The sequence below is a fragment of the Contarinia nasturtii genome, unplaced genomic scaffold (genome assembly GCF_009176525.2).
Source record: "Contarinia nasturtii isolate CC-2019 unplaced genomic scaffold, AAFC_CNas_1.1 Cnas_scaffold_414, whole genome shotgun sequence".
NCBI lineage: Eukaryota > Metazoa > Arthropoda > Insecta > Diptera > Cecidomyiidae > Contarinia > Contarinia nasturtii.
In genome coordinates this window covers 2,924,055-2,950,763 of record NW_022197768.1, presented here as the reverse complement: position 1 = coordinate 2,950,763, position 26,709 = coordinate 2,924,055, and the positions used below count along the sequence as shown (strand labels likewise).

The window sequence follows — 26,709 nt, the reverse complement described above, 5'->3', positions numbered from 1 at the left end:
AGTTATTAGTTATAAGTTTAATCGTGTGGTGTTTCATTTTTACCTCATTCTAATTTCTTCATTTTTGTTATGTTCATGAGTTCAGCACATATTAACTTTTGCCTACAATGAATGCTACTCTGGTAGAAGCGATTCGAATTGATGGTATTACGAAGTAACGTAATACGATCTATTTCTTCGTCTTCATCTGCTTTTTTATGTTATTACTTTTCTGTCTTTCTTTTTCTCCCGTCACATTCATTTTTGTTTGTTATTGTTGTGCCATTCACATAAAACAATTATTCTATTTCATTATTAATAAAATTTTGTCTTTTTTCAACTCTGTTCAAAGTAACGTTAGACTTTTCTACTAATTGTTTTTATTGTTGGTTGTTGTGTCGGGGATGCTTTTTGTATGTATGTATGGGTTTTGTAGGGTTCTTTTTTTTTCTCTAACTGTTTGCTTTCATTCAATATTATTAAATATATTTATATGCTTCGAATATATAAACGTAAATAATTTTATGTTAATTTGTTCCTTAAGATTTCTTATTATTTTGCATCTTTTTTTTGTTAAGATCAGTCACACAGGTATGTGTGCTCATCGATGGGTAATTCAACGGTTTGTTTTTCTTCGTTTTCTATGACGGTCTTTTTTTTATGAACTCATTTTGTATACAAATCGTATTGTGATTTATTTTGTATTGGTTTATAATTGCCCTTTCTTTTATTTCCATTTCATCGATCATTTGATCATCATTACTATTGACGCACATTATTGTGTTCGATCGACAAAACTTGCTATTATTTATTGTACATTGGTCTTAACTATTTACCATCTTATTTATCATCTGAGTACGCATATATGCAATATATTCAGTAATTACGATTTAGAATGATTTCTTAAGTAAATTGTTTAGTTTCCATCTCATTTAAATTTGTATATGTATGTGTGTTTTGTCCGTGTGTATGGTTTGTTGTCTGCTTAATTCATCTTCTTACACATTAAAGCTATTTTGTTATAATTTTTTTTGCATTTTCATTTTTGTTCATTGTTTTTTTTTGTTTTGTTTTATTTTGTTTAAATACATGTTTTCGTTTTAAATGTCTTTCAATCGGAAATATGTGAGAGACACTCATTCCTTAATCGTTATCCTGTTTGCAAATCAATACGTTTTATTGTGATCAACTACAATTCAAACGTGTTATTTAAGCTACAGTAACCCTTATCCAAATGTCATTTTAATACTGATTTAATTTTCTTGGTTTTTTTTAATTTTTTTTTCTCATTTCTAAATACATTCACGGCAGTAGTATTAGCTACAGTTTCTAATAATTGCTTTGAGCAAAATGCCCAATCGATTTTCAGTGGCAGCATACTTGCTATATATATATATATATATCTTGTAAAAAGAATCATCATGCTCAATTCCTTCGCTGCGAAATATTTCTTGTGCAAAGTGTATCGTGGGATGTAAATTCATGTGAATGAAACATAGGTAAATCCGATACAACATTGTGCGTTGTGAAATGAAGAAGAAGAAACAAAAAAATGTTCATGTTTTAATGAATGTGCTGCCACTGAATGAATTTTCACTAATTGCTTATCATGAAACTGTTGTTCTAATTGCATCTCTCGTTTGTATCACTATTTTTCTTTTTATTCGAATGCATTTGGATGCGCGTGAACTTATTCTTTGTTGTTATTTATTTTTGCAATTCCCTAAATGCTGTTTGCACTCTTCACTATATAACATTCAACAAACTTTTTGCTTTGGCCTCAAATCAATACCATATTCAGTTCATTTAGTTTAAAGCTGTTGAAGTCTCTTAACACCTTCCAATTTAATTCATTCATAAAAAAGAAATCTCCACAATTTTTGTCGTATTTTTGTTGTTGTTCTTGATTCAACATTGATTAACTTGTTTATTCTTCTTTTTAACTCGCAAAATGTATTTACTACAAATTACATTAATTCATATCAACTAGCCTATGCAATGATTATCACTATAATACATAGTTGATTTAATTTGTATAGTTTGACATTCTCAAATTGAAAAAGAGAGCGCCACTTTTATCTCAAAATTTCTAATTTATTTAGTTAGTTTGTTTTGTATATGCTTTGATCCTCTCAATTCAGATATTTAATTTGAAAATTTCGTTCGGACAAATAACCATCTCCAGTAGATTCGTTAAATGAAATGAATTCTTTTACATTTTGCGATTAATTTTTGTTTACCAAATTTATAAATTAAAATAAATGAATTCATGCTTGAAGTGAAACCAATTCGTTGGGCATTCGAAGCATAGTTGCGATTTCCCTCAAATTTTTCGTTTGTTTTTTTTTTTATTAAAGAAAAAAAAAATTATCTTTTTTTATCAAAATCATTGATACCTTTAATCAATTAATTTTAATTAGGAATTTAAAAAAAAGGTCCCATTCTCATTGTTAAGGTTTTCATTTTCATCTATCTTTCACATTTCAGTATTGCAGCTGTCTAATTTTTACTCTCTCACACCGAACTTATGAAATCATTATAGCTTCAAATAATTTTGCAAATTAGAAAAATGTTCAACATTTTGTTGTTTTAAAATAAAAACCACGTGTATGTGTTTTGCCGTTGGCGTCGCACATGCACAAAGTTCTACATTAACAATATACCAAAATTATTGATTTTCAAACATATTTCATTTTGCACGCGCTCACTTTATTCATTTCTCATCTTTATCATTTTTGAACTCAATTTTCGTGTCTGTCTGTCTGTCTCTCTCTCTCTCTGTGTATTTTTTTGAATTCAAATAATATTCTTTTTTGTCACTTCAGTGTGTCTAAATTTAATGCTTTCCACGTGATGCCTCCTCCATAGCTCTAACTTTCATTTCGTGATGTCTGCAAAAAACATATAGATGGAATGACGTAAAAAATTGCAAAAACATTTTCGATACGATCTTACTAGATAAATGCTCATCCAATCAAATTGATTAGGTTGTTTGATGGTGATTGTTTGGTTTGATTTTAGTTGTACATTTTAAAAGTTTATGATTGCTGATCTAGTTTTGTTCTTTTATTTAATTTAGTTGTTTTTTTTTTACATTGTTAAGTTCTAAGTTCGATTCTAGCTGTGTTCTTTTCAAGAAAATGTTTTTCGAATTTTAATATGCAAACAATTCAATGTCTAGATTAAAGAGTGTATGTATTATATAGAGTACAAAAAAAAAAAAAATATATATATATATATTTAGAAAAAAACTGTTGCACACAAAGAGATATATAATAATTTACACACAAACAGAAAATGGTTTGGATAGCAAATATAAATGATAAGTAAGACAAAAATTGAGTTTGCATTTTGTATATGACATATACGCTATGCTTCCGCTTGAACATTTAAAAGAAGTTAAAAAAAAGGAAAAAGAATATTGCAATAATTTCATGTCATGGCAATCGATTTCGATGCAATTGATGCGCTCAACCGACAATTTTTTTAAATCTTTTTTTTCGAACTTTTTGATTGGAAAATGTAAGTATGTGGTTCTTATTTTGTTTGATTTGAAATGCACTTTGATCGTTTTTGGTTTTTTTTTGAAATTGTTTCCATTTGATGGACGATCATAGAACTTCTTGCAAAAGATGCATGGATCCTGATGTTGAAAGGCACTCTCGTTTCATTTCCAAACTGCTTGAAAGTATGGATTTTGCTTGTGATATGTCTAACATCTACGATGGTTCAAGTATTTAAAAAAAAGCACACACACGAATTCGAGCTCATTTGTGAATGTTGACTATCAAATCGTTGCATGGCAGTAGACGAGAAAAGGGTAAACATGCCTGCTCCACCTTAAACATGAATGCATTGATTGATTGGAACAGATTGATTTGGATACGGTCACATTTCACGGTGATTGTTGTTGATTGATACATAGAATATGCAAACCCACGAAGTGCACTGTCACCTTGCCTCGACACGCATGGCCATTGAGTAAAAACATTGGCTTTGCATTTCACTGGGAGCGTTCCATCACACACAAGTTTGCCTTTTGAACTTGATTCGGTTTGCTATTGAATGTTCGGTATCTTTTTTATCGCTTGGATACTTGTGATTGCATCAAAATGTTTTTTTTTTTTCATTTTCTCTAAATGTTTGCGTTTTTCTTTTCTTTTTTTTTGTTCAATTTTGTTCTATTGGTATTTTATCTTAAATTTGCTTTTATATTGGTGGAAATCTGCAAAAGTGATAAAGAAAAAAAACAACCAATAAAAATAGATCGCATGCTTTCCAAATAAACATTGAACGATTCGTTTGATAGTTTTTGTTGACTGCGGGGTCATTTGTTTGTTCATTTACAATAAAAACGAACACTTTAAAATGTATACTTTTATCACATACTGAAAACTTAATGAAATGGAAGAACAAATTCAATGAAACATTTACGAGCGATTTCTTTTCTTTTTTTGTTGTTGATTGATCAATTGAATGTTACGACTGTTAGTAATTTAAATTATTGTCTATTAGAACTTTGATACGAATGTTGGTTAGTTTCAAATCGAAAGCTCTACAATTGGTTTAGTATTTACAAACAAAAAGAATTCGAAAATACGGATTCAAGTGAATGATGATGAATAAGATTGGTGATTTTCGGTGATTTATGAGTATACATGAGACTCATTTTATAAGACAATTCGTTGAAAACTCGACATTTTCATCCATTTAGATGATTTTTGTTTTCTTTAAGCAGTAAACAGATATCGATGAAAGAATGACAAAAGTTCAAATATAATAGAAACAAAACAGAAATGCAAAATTCAAACTAATTTCATAATTTATGTTTAATTTAGAATTTACGCACTATAGACATACATACGATACTCATTTTCTTTTTACATAGAAACATTGTGATTGTTGTTGTAGGTTTGTTGTTCGCTCAGAAATTGAATTAAAATGAAAATCAATCAAATTTTCTACATTTTCAAGTGTTTATAAAATATTCTACATACATTTTGATAGTGTTTGTATTTCTTTTTTCAATTACCAAATATCACACAAAAGTAATTTTAAAAACAGAAATAAATAGAAATCGGAAACAAAATATAGAACAAAGCGAATCACTACTTTCGAATGTGATATTATCGGAAATTGTACCTGTAATACTGCTCATTTAATACATGTGCTCGATCAATTGACTGACGTTGAAGTTCAGCCTAGAAATTAGAATAAAAACAAATTAGTTTTACGCAACGTGATTGTCTTTTAGATGAACAAACCTGTGCCTGCAATTGATCAGCATAGCTCATTCTCAGTAAAACATCGGGATGATCTCGCGGCAATAACATATTCGGTCTCGGATAAGGTGACATATTGGCTATTTTGATTTGTAGAAAAAATGGAAAATAATGTCAAAAAATACCGTTTAACGCAAAAGATTGACTAAAATTAATTAATGCCATGTAAAAAATAAACACGATAAAATGATTGGGAATTTTCACAATTATACTTGCTTTCCAATTGAATTTTGGGCTAATATCTTTTTAAAAGTAAAAAATGAATACAAACTCACGTGGAAGTTGGAATCCAGCAGCATCAGGTGGTTGCTGTTGAAAAGATAAATTAATTTGAATAAATCACATTTTCATTGCAAATAAATGTTGATTTGTTTTTTAGACTAATTCAAAAATTATGCGCAAAAAAATAATACCATTGGATCGCTTGGGTCGAGGCCGATATGATGTGGCGGAATGCCTAATCGTTCACGTTCAAGTTGTGACATAGCAGCTGCAGCCGCCGGATTTGTGTACAACGGATATTGAGATGGATGCAAACCTCTGTTAAATGAAAATCAAAAATGAATATCGTCATTATGTATGACCGATTGAACATTGATTGTAAAATTTCATACCTCATTCGATACAATTCCATGTATTGCGAATCAAGTCTGGAAGACGTGATAGCATGCGCTTGAGCCGCTTGTGCCTGTGCTTGTGCTTGTGCTTGTGCTTGTGCTTGTGCCTGAGCATTTTTCAAGTCTTCTAGTTCCCTGTAGCGTTCGAAAAAAGATTAAGAAAAAAACAAAACATCCATTATTCATCAGTAAATATTTGTATTTTTTAACATGCATCTTCTAAATATACACACCTTTCACGTGCATACATTGGTCCCATTGGATGATGGTAAGGTGGCACCATCGAATCTACGGGGCTATAAATTGAAACAAGACCACACAATTTTTGCATTGGTAAATGACGAAATTGAGATTGTTTAAAAATACGTAAGGATTTTGTTATTTAATTACCTGAAAGCAACATGTGGTCGAGCATACTCAGATAGTTGCCGCATTGCCGGTGTATCAAATGGTTTAATTTCGGCTTTGATTTTTGCTTGTTGAGCAGCGGCTGCTTGTTGCTGTTGTTGTTGTTGTTGTTGCTGTTGTTGATGTGCGGCAGCCGCTTGTTGCTGCTGTTGTTGTTGCTACACACATTTCACACAATTAAATTAGTTTTTTTTTGTTCGTTTAACTTTGTCAAGTGAAGTTGAAAATTAGTATTATTCGGTTACACAAACCTGTTGCTGTGCGGCCTGTTGAGCTTGTTGTTGTTGCCTTCTTTCGCGTTCCTTTTCGGCCAGTTTACGGTCACGTTCTTCACGTTTACGTGCCAATTTTGAATCGGCAACTGGCTTAAATTCCAAATCGGTTCGAGTACATGAATTATAATCGCCACGATCACAACGTCTCACAAAGCTAAACAAAAAACAAAAATTCAATCGATATTTAGACAATTTTTTGTTGAATATGAGTCTAAAGAATGCGTCGAACTTACATGGCAGATTGAGATCGATGACATTCGGTATCGTCTGGTTTTGCCTCTGGACTTGGGCCACGTGGAATATTGTGAGTTGGACTTGGAATTTCCGGTTCTGGATCTGGTTCAACATCAATGTGAACTGGTTCACTTGATGATGGTTGTCTAAATAAATGAAACAAATAATTATTTATATTGATTGACTTTCGTATAAATAATAATAATAATGTCTAACCGAATTCCGCTGCTGGCTGAATGTGCATGTGCACGCAGTGCTTCCATGTGACTTTTGCTTCCAGGTGGCAATGGAATTGGGCTCTCACCAAATGCTGAATGAGGTGGATGCGGATATTGATGATGTGGACCACTGAACGAAGTGCTCGCCGGATTTGAACTGCTGATCAGAAATGATTGATTCAATATATTAGTATATTCAAATTGTTTATTATAAACACAAATAAATTACCTTTGAGTGGTCTTTGGTGTTGGTGGTTTCATTTTATCCTTCATTTGCAGAAGATTAGCAGCTTGTTTATCTGGATGTGGCGATGGATCTTCGTGCCGTGTTGCTTGACCTTGATGATGCATAACCGATGGATCGAGACCAGGTCCGGCTGTTGGCGGTTTCATGTACTGGAACGGTGCCGGTCCGTACGGATGATATGGATACGGTGAATTAAATGGACTCTGCGAATAAAACAGATACGGTGGATATCTGTTGGGTGAATATGGAGAGTCGGGGAACAACAGCATTGGCGATGGAATTGGACTCTGACCAATCAATGGCAATGGCATTGGTTGAGGATGACGCAACACTGGTGGCGATGGACCACTTCGCGGTTGAGGTGTCGCCTGTTGTGGTGGTTGCGGTGTTGACTGTGATGTCGGCGTTTGTGGATAGATTTTATTCAACGGACTATTGAAAACAAATAATAAAAATTATTGAAATTTATAAGCAAATATACTCTATTTAGTTTGCATTTAATGTTTTGTGTGCTGAAAACGAGAGCGAACCTTTTATCCGTGAAAAGTGGCGACGAAGAAGTTGGAGGTGGTGTCATGTGTGACTGTCGTTTGAAAATACCCGTGTTTGGCGTTGAAGCACCAGATAAAGCCGATGATGACGAATGATGCGATAAATGCAACGGACTGGCTCTGGTCAAGCTAGTCTGCGATTGTGACGGCGATGCTGGTCGATGTGACGATGGATGCGTAAATTGTACATTCGGACTCGTTCGACTAAATGCTGAACTAGTATTCGGTTTATCCATAGAAGATGGTATCTTTTGTGGTGCCTAAAATATTACGATGAAACGTACACTTAGTTACGAAATCCAAAATCGCTACAAACAATTAAAAATATTCATTGTGATGTATTTATATTACCTGAGATTGTGGTACAGATGATCTAGCCGACAAACTCAATGCAGGCGATGGGCTTGTTGGTGATCGTCTACCATCAATCGTTGGCATACCAGTTGAAGGTGAGCTAATGCTGTATTGTGAAATAAGAATCAAAACAAAGAACAATGATAAATACAAATGACATTTGACGATAAAGTGAAAAATGCATTGAATGCTATTTTTGTACCTTGATGCGCTAACCAATGATGAGCCAGGCATTGTTGGTAACAATGGAGGTCCTAAATGGCTTGCATGCGGCGGAGGTAACAATTGAATTGGTGTTGTGCTCATATTAGGAGGAAGATGCAATGGAAGAGAAAGTCGATCGTGTTCTCCACGTGACAAACTTAGCGCAGGCGATGGAATCTGGCTATTGCCAGATGATTGCGGTATTGCTGATGAAAATGCCCCACTACCAGGATATCTACAAAAAAAATAATAATACAAAATGTAAACATTGTTGCATTGATTTCGATTTTAATTGCGATTTAAGGTGAAATGATACTCACTGATGATGTAATCCACCTGGTGTTTCTACTGGTGGACGATGTAGCGTTGGATGTACAACAGAAGACGTACTGTGAGGAGGCATTAAACTGGCTGTTGAACCCAGCAAATTTAATGGTTGTACTATTTAACAAAGAAGATCACAAATGGTTAGTTTATTCATTCGCAAAACTCAATGAACAAATTGAAGATGTTTACCTTGAATCGACGATGAAGTATTTGGAGGCACTGTTGCTGTTTGTGGTGACGAAACTAATGATGGATGATTTGGAGGTAGATGACTTAATGGTAATGGATGCGCCGGCAATCCGCTCGGTCCAATGAGCATTGGAATGGTGCTCGTATGCGGTGGTAAATGTGACATTAAACCTTCCACATTCGGTTTGGTATCAGCGCCACTGTCCGATGTTGGTGGTGGTGGATACTTGCCAGGTGGCCCGTATGGCAATCGATCGTTTGATTCTCTGTAATAATTGAAAATCGAAGGATGAGTTAATAAGATATAAAAAAAATTTAGCTTAGGAAATTATTGGTCGCCTTCATACCCTTTCACCAAGTTATCGGCCGAAAATTGTGTTTTCGATAGATTTTCTGGTGGTTTATACTTCATATCGATTGCTGGTGGTGTATATTTCAAATCTTGCGGAAGTGATGGCGGCATTATTGGTGCGCCCGGTACGCCCGGTGGATATTTAAGCATCGACGGTTCGTATGGAGAACGCATATGTTGATACGGTTCGGTGTATGGTAGTCGTTTGAATGATACATTTTCCACATTTTCATTCTTGATTTGATCATTTGGAATTGGATATTTAACTGCCGGATTAATAGCTATGAGAAAGAAAAAAAAAACAGAATAAATGTCAATAAGATGGTTTTCATGGCATTTTAAAATATGTCTATTTACCTTCAGCATTTGCTGTTTTGTCTTTTGTTTCATTTTCATTGAATTTATTATTCGATTGATCGCTGAACAATTTTGTGTCATATTTTTGACTAAGATCGGCGGCCATTGATGGTGGATATTTAACAGCGAGCGGTGATTCTTGTCCAAATTTAATTGGTTCCGTTGGTTTGATCATGTCTGAATTGAATTTAATATGTGGCCCTTCAATCGGTGGCATTTTATTAGCTGCATTGAATTTGATATGTGGCTCAAAGGCTGATCTAGATGCATCCTCATGTTTGCTATTTGTATCGGTTAAATCCAAGCCACATTTACTTTCCGTTTTGATTTCATTTGCCATTTTAATTTCGTTGGCTGCTTCGGCATTTGTATCTTTTCGATCAACAGCTGTACTACTATTGCTGCTATTTTCGTTCGATTCATCTTGGCCGGGTTCCTTTTTAATGACCAGTGCGGTCATCTTTTTGCCAGCGTATTCATTGCTATTTTCCACCATTGCCGGCGGTGCATTTGATTCTTTTTTGATGTTTGCAATGGTTGAAATCATTTCTTGTTCATTCTTTGGCGTGAATGAAGCATCTGGTGCATTTTCAATCTTTTCGATTGGCTTGAGATCAACAACGGCTGATGCAACAGCTGAACTTGTAATGGTCGATGTTGATATCGATGATGTTACAGTTGAGCTAGTGCTGGTAATTGTATTTGTGACTGTTGGTGTAGCTGTACTACTGTTTGTCGCTTTGGAAACCGGTGCCGGCGATTCATTTCCTTTCGCAATTGGGCTAATGTTCGATATTGCCGTTGCATCGCTCTTCTCATCGACCGAATTACTACTTGAGTCTTCACTCGAAATTGTTCGTGGCTTCTCGTTCGATGTGTCTTTCTCTTTGCTATCGGTATTTGGTTCCAATTTATCAATGCTGCTTGGCAAAGTGGTGCTTGGTTTTTCCTCCTTTGGTGTAACATTCGTGCTGGATTCGTCAGTTGATGTTGGTTCAGTCACTTTTGTGTCTGTATCTTTTCGTTCAGCATCTGCCATCGGAGTGTCTGGTGGATCGCTGGTATTCTCTTGTTCATCCAGCACCGAACCAGGTCGACTGTCCGAATTCAAACTTTCGGTTGGACTCTGAAAATTAAATCGTTGATTATTAAAATTTTCTTTTCTTTTTCAATTTGAATTCATTTAAAAAAAAAAATTATAGTATCACATAATTTAAAAAAAACATACCTCAGTTCGTTTTCTCTTTTCTTTCTCGTCCGAACCATCGTTATCCGCATCGAGGTCGATATTTGTACGTTTCTTTCCCTTTGTAGGCGTTTCCTTTGACGACTTGCGTCGATCGGTTTTATTTGGTGTTTTTGCATTTTCATTTGTAGCACTAGCATCTGGCGTATCACCGCCACGCTTTGGCCGTTTGTTATTTGATTCTTTTGCTGGTTTGTTTCGCGTTCTCATCCTGGATGGCGATTCGTCTCCGGTCAATTCACTATTTGCTGTGTTTGATCCTATCGCAAACAATTTTTTTTTTGATATAGAAAAATACTATTTCAACGAGATATGCGTTAAATTTAAAATACATACGTTTATTGGTTATACTTGAATCGCTATCGCATTCACTGGCATCGTCTTCTGTCAGTGAGCTATTATCCTCCGTGGCCGTTGGCTCTGGAGTTTCTTCTTTCTTGTTTGGCGGCGTGTTGCTGCTGTTTCTTGTAACTCGTATACGACGTAATGAGCCGATCCTTCGTCGGCGATGTGGTCGATTATTATTTGCTCCCGGTGTCTTTTTCCACAAATAGTAGAATTCCACCAATTCCGGCTGTATATTCAATGTGCAAAATTCGAAACAGAATTGATGAGCAATCGACATTTTATCAATTTATATATAAATATTGATGACATAGTAAAAGCGATAGAGCAAGATAAATAAGGAGATTGCAGTTAGAATGAGAGAGAGAGAGAGAGAGAGCAAAGAACTTACAGTTTCTTTGTGCGGTAATAAGTCTGTATGAATTCGGAAGAAATTCTTTCCGAACTGTCGTAATCCTTTAATAAATTTCTTTGTTTCGTCTTCAGTCCATTTCTTGTCGATTCCTTTTGGTACAGGGCATTTAACAAGTGCTTGGAGTGCTTTGCCTGGATATTTGCGTAATTTGTCGTTTGAAGTAATTATAAATGCACACGCAGTTCCATTCAAATTTCCATTAAATATCGATAGTAAAAAAATAAAATACATTTGAATTAACACTTACTTTATTAAACACCAACTTACTTAAATAAACAAATTTACCTGGATCATATCTTGAATCATGCAACACATCTAGTGCATTAATTGTTGTATCGTCTCTGCTTGCAGCTAAGCAACCGTCTTCTGGTGAACCACCATCACATAAACCTTGAAATGCAGCCATTGAACGTGCAGCTCGTAAGTACATTAATAAATCTGTGTCGAGTACAATTCCGGGACTCCATCGTGTTTCTTCTAATTCTCGATCACCGGCATCTCCATAATTTTGGATTGGCGTATAATCGGGAAGAACAGCCTGTGAGAATACACAGTGTGTGAATGTTGAAGAAATTGTGTTGCATCAACGATTCAAAACAACAACAACGAAAAACAAAATAAATGCTGAATTCGCTTTGAGGTTATGTATACAATATTGCAAATGAACAACAAATGCTATAGAATCAAATGAAATGCACATCGTTTTCATGAGGTCCAATCATCTGTGTGTGAAGTGTGAATGCAAGGGAAATCAGCATTGCAGAGAGTTCGATTTTGTTCATTTTTATTGGATAGAATATATTGTGCATAGCATTGAATAAAAGATATTTTGTCGATATATATATATGTGTGTGGTGAGCTAACCTGTTGGTCGGGACCTACTCCTATTTCAACTGGAGGGTTGGCTGCCATTAGTCCAAAGCACGTAGGTTATCCGTGTTTACAGATGTTTCGCTCACTTTCTGTCACAATAAATCTGTGAATATAAACCAAAATTTATACTATTCAATAATTTCTTATCTATGATAATCATAAATCGCGCGATGAATAAAACAATAAATAATTATCTATCACATAATTTAACGTGCGCGATCCATCAACTCAATTTCATTTTTTGTTGTATAATTCATTACAGTTTGGTCGGTCGTTATTCTCTTCTTCTTTCACACACGTACTTTCCTCTTCTTTACTTTCGTTGTGCTTTTTTTGGCTTTTTAATTCGTTTGTTTCGTTCTTCGTGAAAATTATAATGCACTTTCGAAACAAAATGCATCGATTAAGCGCATTTAATTTATGAACTATGTTGAAAATCCACTTAAATTAATGGTTTATTGTTTTATATTGGTCTTTCGTATTTGTCAATTTTTGGTTTTTACGATATATTCAATTCGGATTTGGTTTTTACGATTTTGGTCAAACACAAAATGGAGAAAATAAAGCGAAATTGAAGATATGGTTTTTCTGCTTGTATTACTAATATAAAAAAAGAGAAGCAAAAATCTTATGTTTTATGTCAACACAATTTATCGTGTTCGCGTGCACTGTCTTTTATTTCATTTGTTAAGTCTCTATGCGCTTTCTCTTTCTTTTGGTTTTTTCCCTTTCTTACGTCTCCGTATCATTTCTATTGCTAAATTTTCGATTGTGTGTATGCGTTCGAATACTGCAAAATAAATGAGTGTGTAGATTTTCGTTTGGTTTCTTTCTCGTGCATTTTGTTTCGTTCTGACTCTTTCTCACGTTTGCTCTTTTTCTATGTCACATACACACACACACATCACCATATGATATCACCAACGAAAACGAACGAATCAAAACTTGTCATCTTCATAAATGCCAAACATGAAAATCAAAGAGGGACCGAGACTCTCAGCTCAATTGGTTTGTTTGATTTGATTAATGGCTTTCAATTCAAGGGAATACAGCGCATTTCTCCACACCGATTTCACAAATCAATGCACATCATAGTAACCATTTTTCTATAAATATATTGTTTTTTTTTACATACCCGTCATAAACACTCGAAAAAAATAATAATTTTACTATTCTCTCTGTGTGTCTCTATTTAATTTACGTTCACTCTCTCCAAAATGCACCTACAAATTTTTGTCGGTTGTTTTTGTCTCTTTCGTTCAACCACAAATTCGATAGGCATTCATTTTTCGATTTTTTAAAACATTTATGTCAATTTGAGTAATGAATTTAAATTAACAACATTCACATGCCCAAAAACATCACAACAATTGAACCAACAATTTTCCACAAATATTTACGTACGAAGTGTTTATTTTCGCGCAAAATTACTCAAGCAACGGCGTAAAGATGTGAAAAATAGATGGAGAAGAGTGGAAAAAAAAGAGCCAAACCGAAAAAAACGATGAAAATCACACTGAATTAAGCAGCGCTAATAGGTAATTTAGCGGAGCACACACAAAGCGATGTATTGTAGATACATCTATAGATACATGTCTCCAAACTCTATTCAACGAGCAAACAGTAAATAAAATGGAAATAAAAGAAAAGAAGCGAAATAAAAAAACACGCGCACATACAAACACACTCTAAGGGCAATAAGCGAACGCGCGACAAACGGAGAATGAGAGAGAGATTGAGTTTTACCGGATCAACACAAAAGCAACTTGTACGTAAATCCCATTCAAAATTAATATTCTCAGTGTATAAACTCGTGTATATTGTATGTACAAACCATTTAGAAAGAAGTGCACTCCCTCGTCGTTATTCTCACGTACACGCAAATAAAGTGTTCGAAATTTGTTATTGTTGTTGTTGTTTTTTTTTCCTTCCTTTTCTTTATTACACTGAGAGATTAGCTCTCGCTTGCTGCTTCAACACACACAACTGCACACATACACTTATACACACAAGCACATTTGTGTACGCACAGCAATTTATTGTACATCTGTATAAAATATATACACACAAGCATACACCACCGCCGCTGTGCTGCTGCTGCTGCTGCTGCTGCTGCTGCTGCTGCTGCTGCTTGATGTTGATGCCGTTGCTGCCGTTTCTTATTTTATTTGATTTGATTTGATTCAAAGAACTTTTTTTTCTTGTTTATGGTCGATTTTCTTCCATACAATGTCAATGTTTTAGCGATTGCATATGAATCGACTGATTTAAATTAAAACAGCATCAATGTTGGTCAATAATATAACTAATGAACTATTCAAACAAAATACACAAATTCAAAAAACGGACGAAGCATAGATACACTTAAATTGATTTGCAATGAAACAGACTGGCGGACTTTTATTGGAAATTTTCGTTTTTTAAATGTTACACACAATTTACAGTTTTTTTTTCACACTTAATTCACAATCGACGATTGTCTTTATTGTCCAAATAATTGTTCATCAATTAATGCACCAAACGTACACAATTCATTCACCAAATGCAAACACTATACCAAAAATTTCTATTTATTTTGCAAGCAATAGATATTGTTCGTGTGTATCATGGACGTCCATTTTGAATTTTTTTTTTTATTTTGCTTTTCAAGCACTTGTCAGGGTTGTCCATATTGTGCGCTACCATCAAACGATACAATAAACAATGCATTTAACGAAACATTTTACATCGGAGAATTTCACATTAATTTATGATTTTCATACGTTTGAACGATGGAAATTCCAAAAATAACAATTTTAATAGAAAAAATCATTTAGAATTGTGTCTAAGTAACTTTTTCAAATACATTTATTTGAAATTTATAAAATGATTACACAAAATTCATAAATTGAAATGCTAATTTCTATTGAAATAAATATATGTATTTTTGAATTGGACACAAATTGAAAAATAAATTGCGTGAATTTGATAGTAATAAAATTACCGCCACAATCACTATTGCAATATGTGCTCAACGGCAAGAAATGCCATGAAGTTGGTTTTGTTCTGTGGAGCACGAATGCTGTTTTCGTTAAGTCTTTTCTTGGCGCCATTTTTTGAAACTATATATTAAATACGATTGTTATACTTCCCATTTTTCTTATTTACTGAGCATCGTGTGCTATTTAAAGGCCTTATTTGCTAGACACACGATCGCGAACGATTGTAATCGTGGACGATTTTTTTCGAAATCGGTGAAAAATCGGTCGCCGATTATGAAAAACCCTTTGCCGATTAAGATCGTGAACGATTTATAACAATCGGTAGACGATTGAAATCGTCCACGATTACGATCGTGTGCTTAGCAAATAAGGCCTTAACCCTTAAACCGTCCTTCTGCAATCCACCTTAATCCCGTCAGTCAGTGCCCGTAGTGTGTTTTGCATGAAAAAATTGAAAGTTTTGTTTTTTTTTTAATTTTCTTTTCGATATTTCGAGAAATCTTGTGTCTAATCGTAAACTAAAGACATGAATGTACGCAGCAGAACTGCAGCTACGTTTTGTATACTGTGCTGACAAAATATGATAAAATGGCATTTTACACTGTTTGCCTTCAAGTTTTCTCTGTTAAATTTATCTGAGCATGGAAATTCACATATAAATGAATAAAAAAATGAATTGAACACGAGATATGTTTGTTGTGTATATGTAAAAGTAAATCGAAGCAATTCAATGCAAAACACAATTTCGGCAGAATTTGTTTATAATAAATTATTATTCTTATTTGAATGTCACACGGAACACCGAACAACGTAACAAGTGTATATATGTTTGTATATGAGAACAATCGATTCATTCGTGCACAAACATTTTTTACAATTCAGCAATTTTCCCATACAAAATATATGAAAATATACGTCGGGCACTGAGTGCCCCAAAGACGAAATAACCATCTTTTTTTGCCGGCCATTTTTTCGAAAACTATGGCGTGAATAGATGCATATTATATATTTTTGAGTGGGAACAGAGGCCGACAACACGAAAATAATCGGGGTTTATTGATGTTTGATGAAAAAATTGGTTTAATTTTAGTTTGAAATTTTGCTCGGGCACTGAGTGCCAGATGGACGGTTTTAGGGTTAATATTACGTATTCAGAAGAATTGCGAATATTCAAGTGTGGCTTTACAATAAAATAATCAATCACAAAGAATTTCATTATTACTTGAATTGTTTTTATTCCCATTATTTTCACATTTTTTTTATAAATAATTATTGACCAGATGGACACGTGTAAGATGCTTGACAATAGCCGGTTTGATTATTGAATAATGTGGTTCCAGGACATTTGTAGTATGAGCCTGTTAGAGTTCCTGAACGATAGAAGCAATAAGCATACCTAAAAATATGTAGGAAATTAGAAAAATTTAACCAAATTAAGAAGCTGTTGAAGATGTTACCATATACAATTTGAAGTCCATGGCGCGGCATATCTCGTTTTATCTCTGGCATTTAGCTGTGTACAATAATTTGATGGTTCTTGTGTTGTGGTGGCCGTTGGCGCTGTTGGTGCAGTAGAAGACGTTGACGCCTGACAAAAATTAAGAATACCATAAAAGATCTTTGTATGTGAACTTCATTTGGTGTATGTTATTTATAAACGTATAATAAACGAAATCACTGACATAAAATCAAATAAGTTACTTGAATAGTAATTGTATCAATTAATTAATTTAGAAACTTATCAGCCTTAAACATCAACACGGAATACTTACTGTGCTAGCTGTTGAGCTTGTCGATGCCGTGCTAGCTGTAGAGCTCGTCGTCTCCGTGCTAGCTGTTGAGCTTGTCGATGTCGTGCTAGCTGTAGAGCTCGTCGTCTCCGTGCTAGCTGTTGAGCTTGTCGATGCCGTGCTAGCTGTAGAGCTCGTCGTCTCCGTGCTAGCTGTTGAGCTTGTCGATGCCGTGGAAGCAGTTGATTCTGTTGAACTTGTTGACTGTGTAGACACCGAGATGACAATTGATATGAGCAAAAATGCTACAGAAATCTAAATATGATTTCAGTTTTCGTCATCTTTTATTTATTTATTATTTTAAGCATAACTTACCATAAGTTTTGTACTCATTTCCAATATGAAATACTTTTAAAGCAACTAACTTACAAATTCAGTGATATTTAACGATAAACTAAGCTGTGTAGCTTATAGAAAGCGCATGACTTTGATGGCAAAGCGCCGAATAAAATGAGTTTATAAATGGATAAATTTTGCGTTTTAGATAAGAATGCAATGAACTAACTGCAAGGTATAAGATAAACCAAGATAATGAAGCTTTTTATAAATCATCCTCATTATTTATATATTCATATCGCTGTGATAGAAATTAATTAATTTTACTCTTTGTTCTCAAATAACAACCAACGAAACATGTGTTCACATGTAAAGTAAATATGTTGACGCAAATTGATGATCCATCCAAATGTTTGTACTCTTTTTTTTTTCAAATCAAATAATTAAAAGAAAATCGGATTCAATAGGTCATGGTAAGAAATATTTATTCTGATTTTAATTAGTTCAATGTACATTGAAAAAATGAGAGACATTGAGAAGAAACATTCTTATATCTCAAAGAATCGCACGAACGACGGAGAAAGTTTTAATTTGTCCAAATTGATACTTACATTCATATTGATTACATTTTCAATTTCTTCTCTGAAAGGTAAATAAATGATTAAACACTTGGATATTTTTGATTTGTACATAGCAAATAATTTTTTTTTTAAATTGAAATATAATTGTAGTACACAGACACTTTTTTTGTTCACTTCTATGCTGAAATATATTTCTTCACTGCTACTGCTGATCTTTCTGCCACATTTGAATACAATAGAACTTAAAATAAACTTAAAATCATTTTTTTTGTATTGTTCTTCTGTTTGGAAAAGGTAACAATTTCCATTAAATGAAAATAAGCAAATCGTATATCGTTTTCAGTTACGGAAATATGTAGAAAAAATTTAGCTTGAATTCATTCGTACATGTTGATTATCATGGCTGCAACCTCACCATGAACATTTCAAAATAAATAAAGTGCAATCAAATATCGTACCAAATTTAATGATCGTTTAGTAAATTTGACATTTTGCCTTTAAAAATGACGGAAGTGACATTTGCTGAAAATCAAATTTTTGCTTGTTTTCACATTGAAATCGACTTCTTATACGCTTACCAATAAATGAGTTTCTCACTTATAAATTAAAACAGTTTCTTTTAAATATAAATAACAATGAATGAAAAGGACAATGTGTTAAAGAAAAGAAGAAGAATTAAAAGGAGAAATCAAAGAGACAAAAATTCGATCCACTTAAAAAAAATTGATCGATTTTTCCTCTGGGTCGTTTTTTTACTAATATACGAATATTTTGTTTTTAAGTATTTTCTCGTAAATATCCGTTTCTTTGTTGTTGTTTTGTTTTAATTATCTAATACAAAAAAATTCGTTCGACATCATTCATTTTTGATTTTGTTTTTAAATATTTTTTTTCTGTATGTCGTGTTGTAATTCATATCAAAATGATCATATGTTGAGCATGTAAAATGTGAAAAAAAAACTTATTTATCGCGATTATAGTCACATTATTTCACTCGGCTAATTTTTATTTAGTTTGTTTCAAATGAAAAACAGCTTTGGTTTGTATTTTATTTTCTCCTTTTTTGTAATTATTTTTCTTCTCCTTCGTTTAAAGTAATATTTTTTGTGATTTTTTCTTTCTTCGTTTGCTTTTTTATGTATGCTTTTCACTCAATCAGGTAAAAAAAGTTTTGATTTTGTGAAATTTAATTATGAAATGAAATGGGACGCATGACGTTTACAATAAAATCGTCCATTCATTTTTTTTTTTTGTTGTTGTTCTCTTTGAATAATAAATTATATTGTTGCATTTGCAATGAATTAGAAAAATATTAATCGCTAAATTGTAGCTGATTGTTGTTGTAAGTGATAATTGTGTTTGTATTTTTTTTTCTTCTTTTTCTTGTTCGCACTAATCTTCGTTTTAAAAATTTGTCTAACTAAATTGTAAATTCATAACAAATATCATAAAATTATTTCATTTGATTGTATGTTTTCTCTTCCTTCTCTCTTCATTAATATTATTATTATTATTATTATTTTGTTTTCTCTCATATCAGTGAGCACATTGGAGAGTGTATCAAATGAAATGAGACACACAATGCACTTGCCTAAAAAATTAAATTCTATTCGAAAACAACATGGGTTTTGTTGCGATAAAAATGTATTTAAAAAAAATCATGCTAAACGATAATTTTACTGAAACAGAAACAAATGCGCTCGCGTTTGGTATCTTTCAATTCATATTTGAATTGATTTATATTTTAAACCAAATCTAAATTTATCGGGATCTACGTACGGGATACGTTTCGATTGTTTTGTTCATAATTGGTTTTCAATTAGTATTTGTTTTTGTTTCAATTGTTGGTTTATCGCACGAAAGAGAAAGAGATAGTACAAATTGGAGAATTATATTGTGGTAATCAATCAATCAGTACAAAAACATCTAAAATCTTCTAATAGGAATTAAAATAGACTCTTGGATGACTGCAAATTAAAATCATAAGAACTATTATTTGTGTGTTTCATGTATATTTGTTGCATAAAACTCAATCGATGAACATAAATAAATATCAACGTTTGAACGTGGAATACGTGTCTCCTAATTATTATGCTTTGTTTTAAATTTTTTTTTGTTGATGTCGCTGAATTTTAAAATGATGATGCTGATGTCGATGATGATGATGATGATGGTGATAATGATTATGCCTTGTTTGTATTTATAATTATTGCAATGAATGTACTCTAAATTTGACAAAGAGACGAATTTTATTCGAATGATTTTGACATTTGTTCCGCGAACACAGGTCAGATTTTCTTCCATTTTCAAATCAGGATGATATTACATACGGTTCCATTTTATTTGCTTAATTTGCTAATAACACGGATTAATGCTCCATTCTCGTCTCGCAGCCGCTGATTTTCCGTTTTCAACACATCGAGTTGCTGATATTGGGCGAGAAGAAAATAACAATAGATTAGTATAAATTGCAAATTATTTGTTTTAGTCTTAGAAAATGTTATTCCAGTAAAAAAAAACTCAGCAATTTGCTTTTAAATAGTAAAAAAAGTATGTACAAATGGGGTATTTTTCTTTGGCATAAAGCTCAATGCACATTTAAATGCCAAATTGAATGTAAATCATATCAAGATTTAGCCTGATAAATAAACGTTGAATAAAAAATTATCAAATTCGATAAGCCAATGTTAATGGTAAAGCGTGCGCACATGCATTCGGAAACCAAAAACAAAAAAAATCAATCTCTTACAAAAATTTATCAACTTTTTGATGAAAACAGTTGATGTCACGCTATACAAACAAACAATAATTTCTATTATGGAAACGATTAAAGTTTAGCAATGGATTGTTTTATCGCATTAAACAAAAACACTATTGTGAATGACACACAACAAAGGAATGTTCAAAATGATTGATCATGATAACAAAAATAATAATGATCATACGAAAAAAAAATGATTACACTAACTTTTACATTTTACGACATCTTTTAATTTAGATTGCAACACTTCTTTAATATACATAAAAACATGAATCCGAACAAATTACATCGCATTTATTTACATAATAAAACCGGCAAAATCAAATCGAAATTTAAAATTGAAAAGAAAAATTAATATTATCCGAAGGCACTGTCAAGCTTGTTAGGCATTTTTCAAAAAAAAAAAAAAACAATACATAAAATAAAAACGTACACAATTATTCGAATTATTTTCGAACATCGCTGTAAAGGTAGTGGAGAAAAATATCAAAGTATGCCATTCTACGTAGTTATGTGCCAAAGAAAATTCGTCAAAATCAATCGAAAATGTGAAAAATCAACAACAACAACAATAACAAACAAAAATGTGTAAACCAAACCACACGGGTTATATTATTTAAATCATTTGCGAAAAGCCAACGAAACTTGTAAACGGAAATGATTAAACATTTAGGAAAAACAACAGATTTTTTTTAGATATGGGTATCCGTTCCAACTTGATTTGTATTTTTTTTTCTTAAATAGCTCGAATTAAACAAAAAACCAAAGAACATTATAACACACAATATAAGATTACATTCAACAGTGATTACATTCGATAATAAGTCATCCTACCGCAAGTTTTTCAAGTATTAACACATTGAGTTCAAAATTCATCCATCAATGAAGCAATATTTTCTATCGATTGTGTGTAAGTGTGTGATTTGGCTGAATGGCGTTGTCTGATATATGTTTTTTTTTCTTTTTAAATTTATTTTCAAATGATTTCGTTAAATATTTTCGCGATTTATATAGATTCGTTCTAGTGGAGATTTGATTGAGATTTATTATTGTTTCATTTATTTTGATTTTGGCCAGTGATATACATGTTGTCGACCCTTTTTGTAATTTGATGATCTGTATAACGTTGTGCATTTGATTTTTTTTCATTCGTTTTGGAGTATATAAAACACTATAATTTATTTCTCTAAATTTTATTTGCATTCAGATCTGTTCGATTCGGTGATTGTTTCTCGGTCTGATTGTAATTCGTTTAATTGGTTGTTTTTTTAGAGATTTATATCGATCATTTTGTGCATTTATTTCTTATTTTGGAGTTGATTTTGAGCAGAAAGTGTTAACTTTGAAACAACACGAGTGAGAGCGCGATTCTCGGCACGTAGACGCTCATTTTCGGATTTGAATTTTTGTAGTTGCTACAGAACGAGTGATAAAAGGTGTAAAATACATTTTATTTAGTTAAATTTTGGCAAATTTTTGCATTTACAATATGAAAAAAAACAATGATCTTGAAAGAGAGTGACAAAAAAAAGTATGTGTGAAAATTGGTGTAGTCTGTAAATGTTGTAATCTACGTACGATTTTTGTATATATAATTTGTGTATGTAAAATGGTGAGAATGATAGAATATAAGTGTGTTAGTTATTGGCACCGATACTTATTGCCAATTCACTGATCAACAGCAACAATAACAGAACGGAAAAAGCGAAAAACAACATTCGAGCTTTTACCTCTTTCCTGCCCTGTTGAACGCATGAATCATGCAATAAAAATCGACCGTGGGTATGAAAATAAACGGGAAAATGATACGTTTTCTGATGAAATATGTAGACGTGATGAATAATCAAGAACATAAACCACCAACATAACCAACACGAATGTGAATGTGATGTTTATCAGAGCGTGTCAAAGATTCAGTTTCAGTTTTTTTTGAAGGATATATCGGATAATGTTCAATGAATATCCGTATTTATATTATTTAGCATGGAACAATGCATTGTAAACAAAAACATGTTTGCAGTTGTTTTATTACTGATTTGGTTGTTTGTTTTTTTATGAGAAATGAGAGAGATCGAAAAATGAAATGTGAAAATAAATCGAGAAAAACAACAACAGTTCTGTTCGAACAATGAAAGGACAAACGAAAACGTAAATGTAATTAATTGAACAAAAGCCCAAATTGTGTCACAAAATCTGCACACTTAATGATCTCTCTGTGTATAATTTGATATTTGATGTGAATGATGCATCTTGTGGTGATTGGTTCTTCGGCTAATTTTGAGCGAGTGTTTTTTATTTTATCAAATTTAACTTTCTTTGAAATTCGTGTTTTATAAACGAAAACAGATAATCAACATAAATGGCACAACTAAACTAACAATAAAATGAAGAAAGAAAAATAGAGAATATGATGTGATAAAAATAGATGCGAACATTGAGGGGATGTTTTTATTTTCTCGGAAGGATGGGGGGACGGTGGTTCTTTCTATTGATCGTTGCTATTCGCAAGTATCGATCAAATCAGTATAAAATGGACATTATGGTTTGATGAACTTATTTGATGGGATTGACTTACCTTGAGCTCTTCCTCCATTTCAGAGATTTTGCGTTCCATGGCACGCTTCTCACGTTTTTCCAGTTCGGATAATGTATTCTTTGTTGTCTAAATTTTTTTTTTGGTGCGAAAGAAAAATGAATTATTTCACTCATCGTGATTACGATCACTTTTATGATGATGCAACGCATTTTACGAATAAAACGGCTTGTAAGAGGGGAAATAGCAAATTCTTCATCACTTACTGCATTTGTGAATCTATCAATTGCCGCTCTGGCATTCATCAGATCATCATCTTTCTTTTTCATTTGAAGTTTAAGCTTCTCGTTATCCGATCTAAAGTGATTAATGACAACAAATTGTTCAATGTCTAGACATACAGTACATTCATTTAAATCACGCATCATTGCTTTTTATCAAAAATGAAACTTACCTGGCTGCTTCATACAATGCCTTGTAATCGATTACATCGCCACCATTTTCTGAATTATCGGCAACCGGACTTTGTTCGTATGTGATTGAACTGCTCGAGCCAAGGCGTGATCTTGCTGAGATCTTTTCGCTGCCACTCTGTTAAATTAAAAATCGGAAGATAGAAAAAGAGGCGAAACCAATTCGTATTCCATTAATAATGTAACTGTATTCTAGTTAATTTGATTGTAAGCAAAAACAAAATAAAAACAAAAACACAATTATGCCATACTTCGTAGCCTTCACTTTTTTCGGACGAAACACTGAGAGAACGTTCTGATTTTAATGAGCTATTTCGTCTTAAGTTACTACGACTTTTTCGTTCCGACGTTTGATCGCGAAACGATTGACTTCGTACAATTGATGTATTTGACACGGAGTTTGCCGTAGATGGTATTGATGAATACGAACTTAGACTTATATTCGATGCGGACAAAATTTTGGCCGAATGTCGATTTAACGATGGTGTGTATGAATTTTTATTGGTATAACCGTTTGTACCATATGTTGACGATTTGATACTTAGACCAGCGGTCGTTACACCATTATCATATGATGCATATGGGCTTATATATCGATCGGATGTGTATGGATTTTTATAAATTGTGCTACTATTATACGAATCCCTTCTTGAGCCGCTGCTACCATTGTAGTAGCTATTACGCGATGTGCTCGATGATGATGGAATTGAACTGTAAATACTGTCACGGGATGTAACACTTGTGTATGGGCTAATATAATTCGACGTTGAATACGATGTTGATGATGGATATGCTGAGCTCAACGGACGATTGCTTGTGTACGATGATAAATTCTTGGGCAATCGTGATCCTGACAATGATCGACGTTGTACCACTGGTTGTACGGTTCGTGAACGTGATCGAAATGACATGATTCAACGATTTGGTATTTTCAACTTCACTTTTGTGTGTGTGTATGTGTAATTTTTCAAATCTTTTTTTTATCGATTCTAAATTGCGCAGTGTCAAAAGAAGATCAACACGATCGAATTATATTGATCGAATAGCCGTTTGTGTATACAAGAAATAAAATACAAAACTCATCAAATCGACGGTGTGAGATCGTATAGCTTAAGATGAATAAAAACAGCAGTGTAAGCGCAACGAAAGACGCAAAACGACTGAAATCATACCGGTATGTCGATTTGTATATACAAAAAAATTTACATAGAAGGAAGGAAACGATCTTTGTGTGTCAGTGACTTATGGTGTTTGTATAAGTGCGAGCAGAGGCAAGCACATCTTTTAAGCGGCGATGAATAAAACAACAGACAACGGGCAATGTGTCCGACGATGAGATGAGCGCGCACAAAGCACAAACGAAACAAGCAAGCATCACACCAAAGGTCTTCACTGCCGTACATGTGTGGCAAAAAAGCGATAAAAACAAAATAAGACGGGAAAAACATAAAGCCGCCGCACGAAATGATAAAAGCTAAATTTAGATTATTGTTTATCATAGTTTTTCCGTGATGTGTGTGTGATTCATGTATGGCTTTGGCGACGATGATGTTTTGTGCATCGAGCATTTTTTGTTGTTGATGTTTTTATAATTTTTGATGCAGAAATGTGTGGAAAAAAATCATGAACGATTTTCAACAATCATGGCATTGAAAGATTGATCGAATTCAGAGGGGAAAAAACAATGGGCCGAACGACGACCTTTTCTTTATGAAATTCTTTCGAAAGGAATTTTGAACTCATTTGGTCGGTCCGACAATTTGCCTCTTTCTCAACGAGTAGGAGAGGAGAATCAAATAAATTGTACGAACTAATGGAAAAATCGACGAAAAATCACAACGGGCCCCATGTTCGTTCAGACACTTTCGGTTAATTGTTTGTTTCATTTTGTAAAATGCGCAAATAGATGCTTTCGATGTTTATATTGGCAAAATTTGTTTTCTTTTTTTATTTCGTTTGCTTTATGCATTGGGCGCGTGCATTTGCCAGTGTAAATACGAACACGACCTGTGTGTGCAACCGACATAAAAAGCTGAGCTATATTCATATTTTAATTTCAGAACGCGTAAATGATGAGCGCATAACGTCTTGTAGAAGAATGAAATAAAAGTGTAACCGAATTAACCAGGCAGGCTAATAGTTTTTGAAAATAGAAAGAACAGAATGGCAAACGAAGAGAAAAAAAACGATCGAGAAAAACCATTTCTAAAAATAATGATAGATTTTGTCTATGACTATGATATTCTATCTCTCGCGTACATACGATTTGAACAGCATGCTGTAACTACAGACCGCGTTTGTGCGGTGCTCTATATGTCGTAACTTCGTACCAATTTCTCTCGGTTTTAATTGTCGATTCAAAATAAACGAGAGATAGAGAGAGAGAAAACGTGCAGAAAGAACACAAAAAGAATAAAAGGAGTAAAAACAACACCAAATAGATACACGAGCAAAGTGTTCTCGCTGCTATAAATAGTTTGAAAGCCAGGTGGTCATTGTTAAAAATCAAAAAAGAAAAAGAAAAAAAACAATTAGAAAATTGCTTGCGCATGGACCAGAACGTACAACAGATTGAGAGAACGAAAGAGCTGTATTACAATAGCGACAGCGAGCAAATTGGCGTGAACAGACATTGTAATGCTGTTTTTTTTCCTTGAAATAAAAATACAAAAAATTCACTTGTTTTCTATTTTCTTTGTAGAATTTTTTGTTTTGCTTCGTGTCCGAGAGTCCTTTTTGTTCTCATACAAATTGTGGTCTATAAAATATTTACCACATCGAAATTGGATTTTCTCAATTATGAATTACAAATTGAACAAGCACGATTTGCACGACGCAATT

At 33.2% G+C, this 26,709-nt stretch overlaps 3 protein-coding genes across 17 annotated transcripts in view; all 3 read right to left on the bottom strand.

Moving 5' to 3' along the window:
* Nucleotides 1–1,034: 1,034 nt before the first annotated feature.
* On the bottom strand, nucleotides 1,035–15,089 carry LOC116338806 (arginine-glutamic acid dipeptide repeats protein). Of its 6 annotated transcripts, none has more exons than XM_031764292.1 (25): nucleotides 14,308–15,089; nucleotides 12,465–12,576; nucleotides 11,886–12,138; nucleotides 11,577–11,731; nucleotides 11,177–11,414; nucleotides 10,823–11,100; nucleotides 9,595–10,720; nucleotides 9,233–9,518; nucleotides 8,886–9,151; nucleotides 8,690–8,810; nucleotides 8,368–8,604; nucleotides 8,163–8,271; nucleotides 7,791–8,071; nucleotides 7,243–7,692; nucleotides 7,012–7,173; nucleotides 6,795–6,941; nucleotides 6,538–6,715; nucleotides 6,269–6,444; nucleotides 6,112–6,174; nucleotides 5,876–6,013; nucleotides 5,675–5,801; nucleotides 5,537–5,570; nucleotides 5,244–5,341; nucleotides 5,122–5,180; nucleotides 1,035–2,870 (listed from the first exon to the last, which is right to left on the bottom strand). In XM_031764292.1, exons 2-25 carry the CDS (start codon nucleotides 12,510–12,512, stop codon nucleotides 2,816–2,818), a joined length of 5,085 nt encoding a protein of 1,694 aa, XP_031620152.1. In that variant the 5' UTR covers nucleotides 12,513–12,576; nucleotides 14,308–15,089; the 3' UTR covers nucleotides 1,035–2,815. The 6 variants fall into 6 exon arrangements, with proteins under 6 accessions (XP_031620152.1, XP_031620155.1, XP_031620153.1 ...); XM_031764295.1 differs by having other exon boundaries at nucleotides 7,012–7,170; XM_031764293.1 differs by lacking the exon at nucleotides 14,308–15,089 and adding an exon at nucleotides 13,609–13,799.
* A 1,575-nt stretch (nucleotides 15,090–16,664) lies between these two features.
* On the bottom strand, nucleotides 16,665–17,781 carry LOC116338717 (cell wall integrity and stress response component 2). Of its 3 annotated transcripts, XM_031764151.1 has the most exons (5): nucleotides 17,560–17,781; nucleotides 17,347–17,499; nucleotides 17,227–17,265; nucleotides 16,912–17,042; nucleotides 16,665–16,850 (listed from the first exon to the last, which is right to left on the bottom strand). In XM_031764151.1, exons 1-5 carry the CDS (start codon nucleotides 17,575–17,577, stop codon nucleotides 16,724–16,726), a joined length of 468 nt encoding a protein of 155 aa, XP_031620011.1. In that variant the 5' UTR covers nucleotides 17,578–17,781; the 3' UTR covers nucleotides 16,665–16,723. The 3 variants fall into 3 exon arrangements, with proteins under 3 accessions (XP_031620011.1, XP_031620009.1, XP_031620010.1); XM_031764149.1 differs by having other exon boundaries at nucleotides 17,227–17,499; nucleotides 17,560–17,768; XM_031764150.1 differs by having other exon boundaries at nucleotides 17,227–17,448; nucleotides 17,560–17,768.
* Nucleotides 17,782–19,727: 1,946 nt separating this feature from the next.
* LOC116338909 (protein phosphatase 1 regulatory subunit 12A) overlaps nucleotides 19,728–26,709 on the bottom strand; it is a 30,454-nt gene continuing 23,472 nt past the window's right edge. For 4 of the 8 annotated variants that reach the window (XM_031764464.1, XM_031764463.1, XM_031764461.1 and 1 more), the window contains 5 exons: nucleotides 23,850–23,986; nucleotides 23,662–23,752; nucleotides 23,438–23,524; nucleotides 21,697–22,277; nucleotides 19,728–20,527 (listed from right to left, as the gene is read on the bottom strand). In XM_031764464.1, coding sequence (XP_031620324.1) covers nucleotides 22,161–22,277; nucleotides 23,438–23,524; nucleotides 23,662–23,752; nucleotides 23,850–23,986 — 432 coding nt within the window. In that variant the 3' untranslated portion in view covers nucleotides 19,728–20,527; nucleotides 21,697–22,160. Of the gene's footprint in view, nucleotides 20,528–21,674; nucleotides 22,278–23,437; nucleotides 23,525–23,661; nucleotides 23,753–23,849; nucleotides 23,987–24,119; nucleotides 25,040–26,709 lie in introns of those variants that run through there. The other 4 variants (XM_031764466.1, XM_031764460.1, XM_031764467.1 and 1 more) reach the window with 4 other exon arrangements.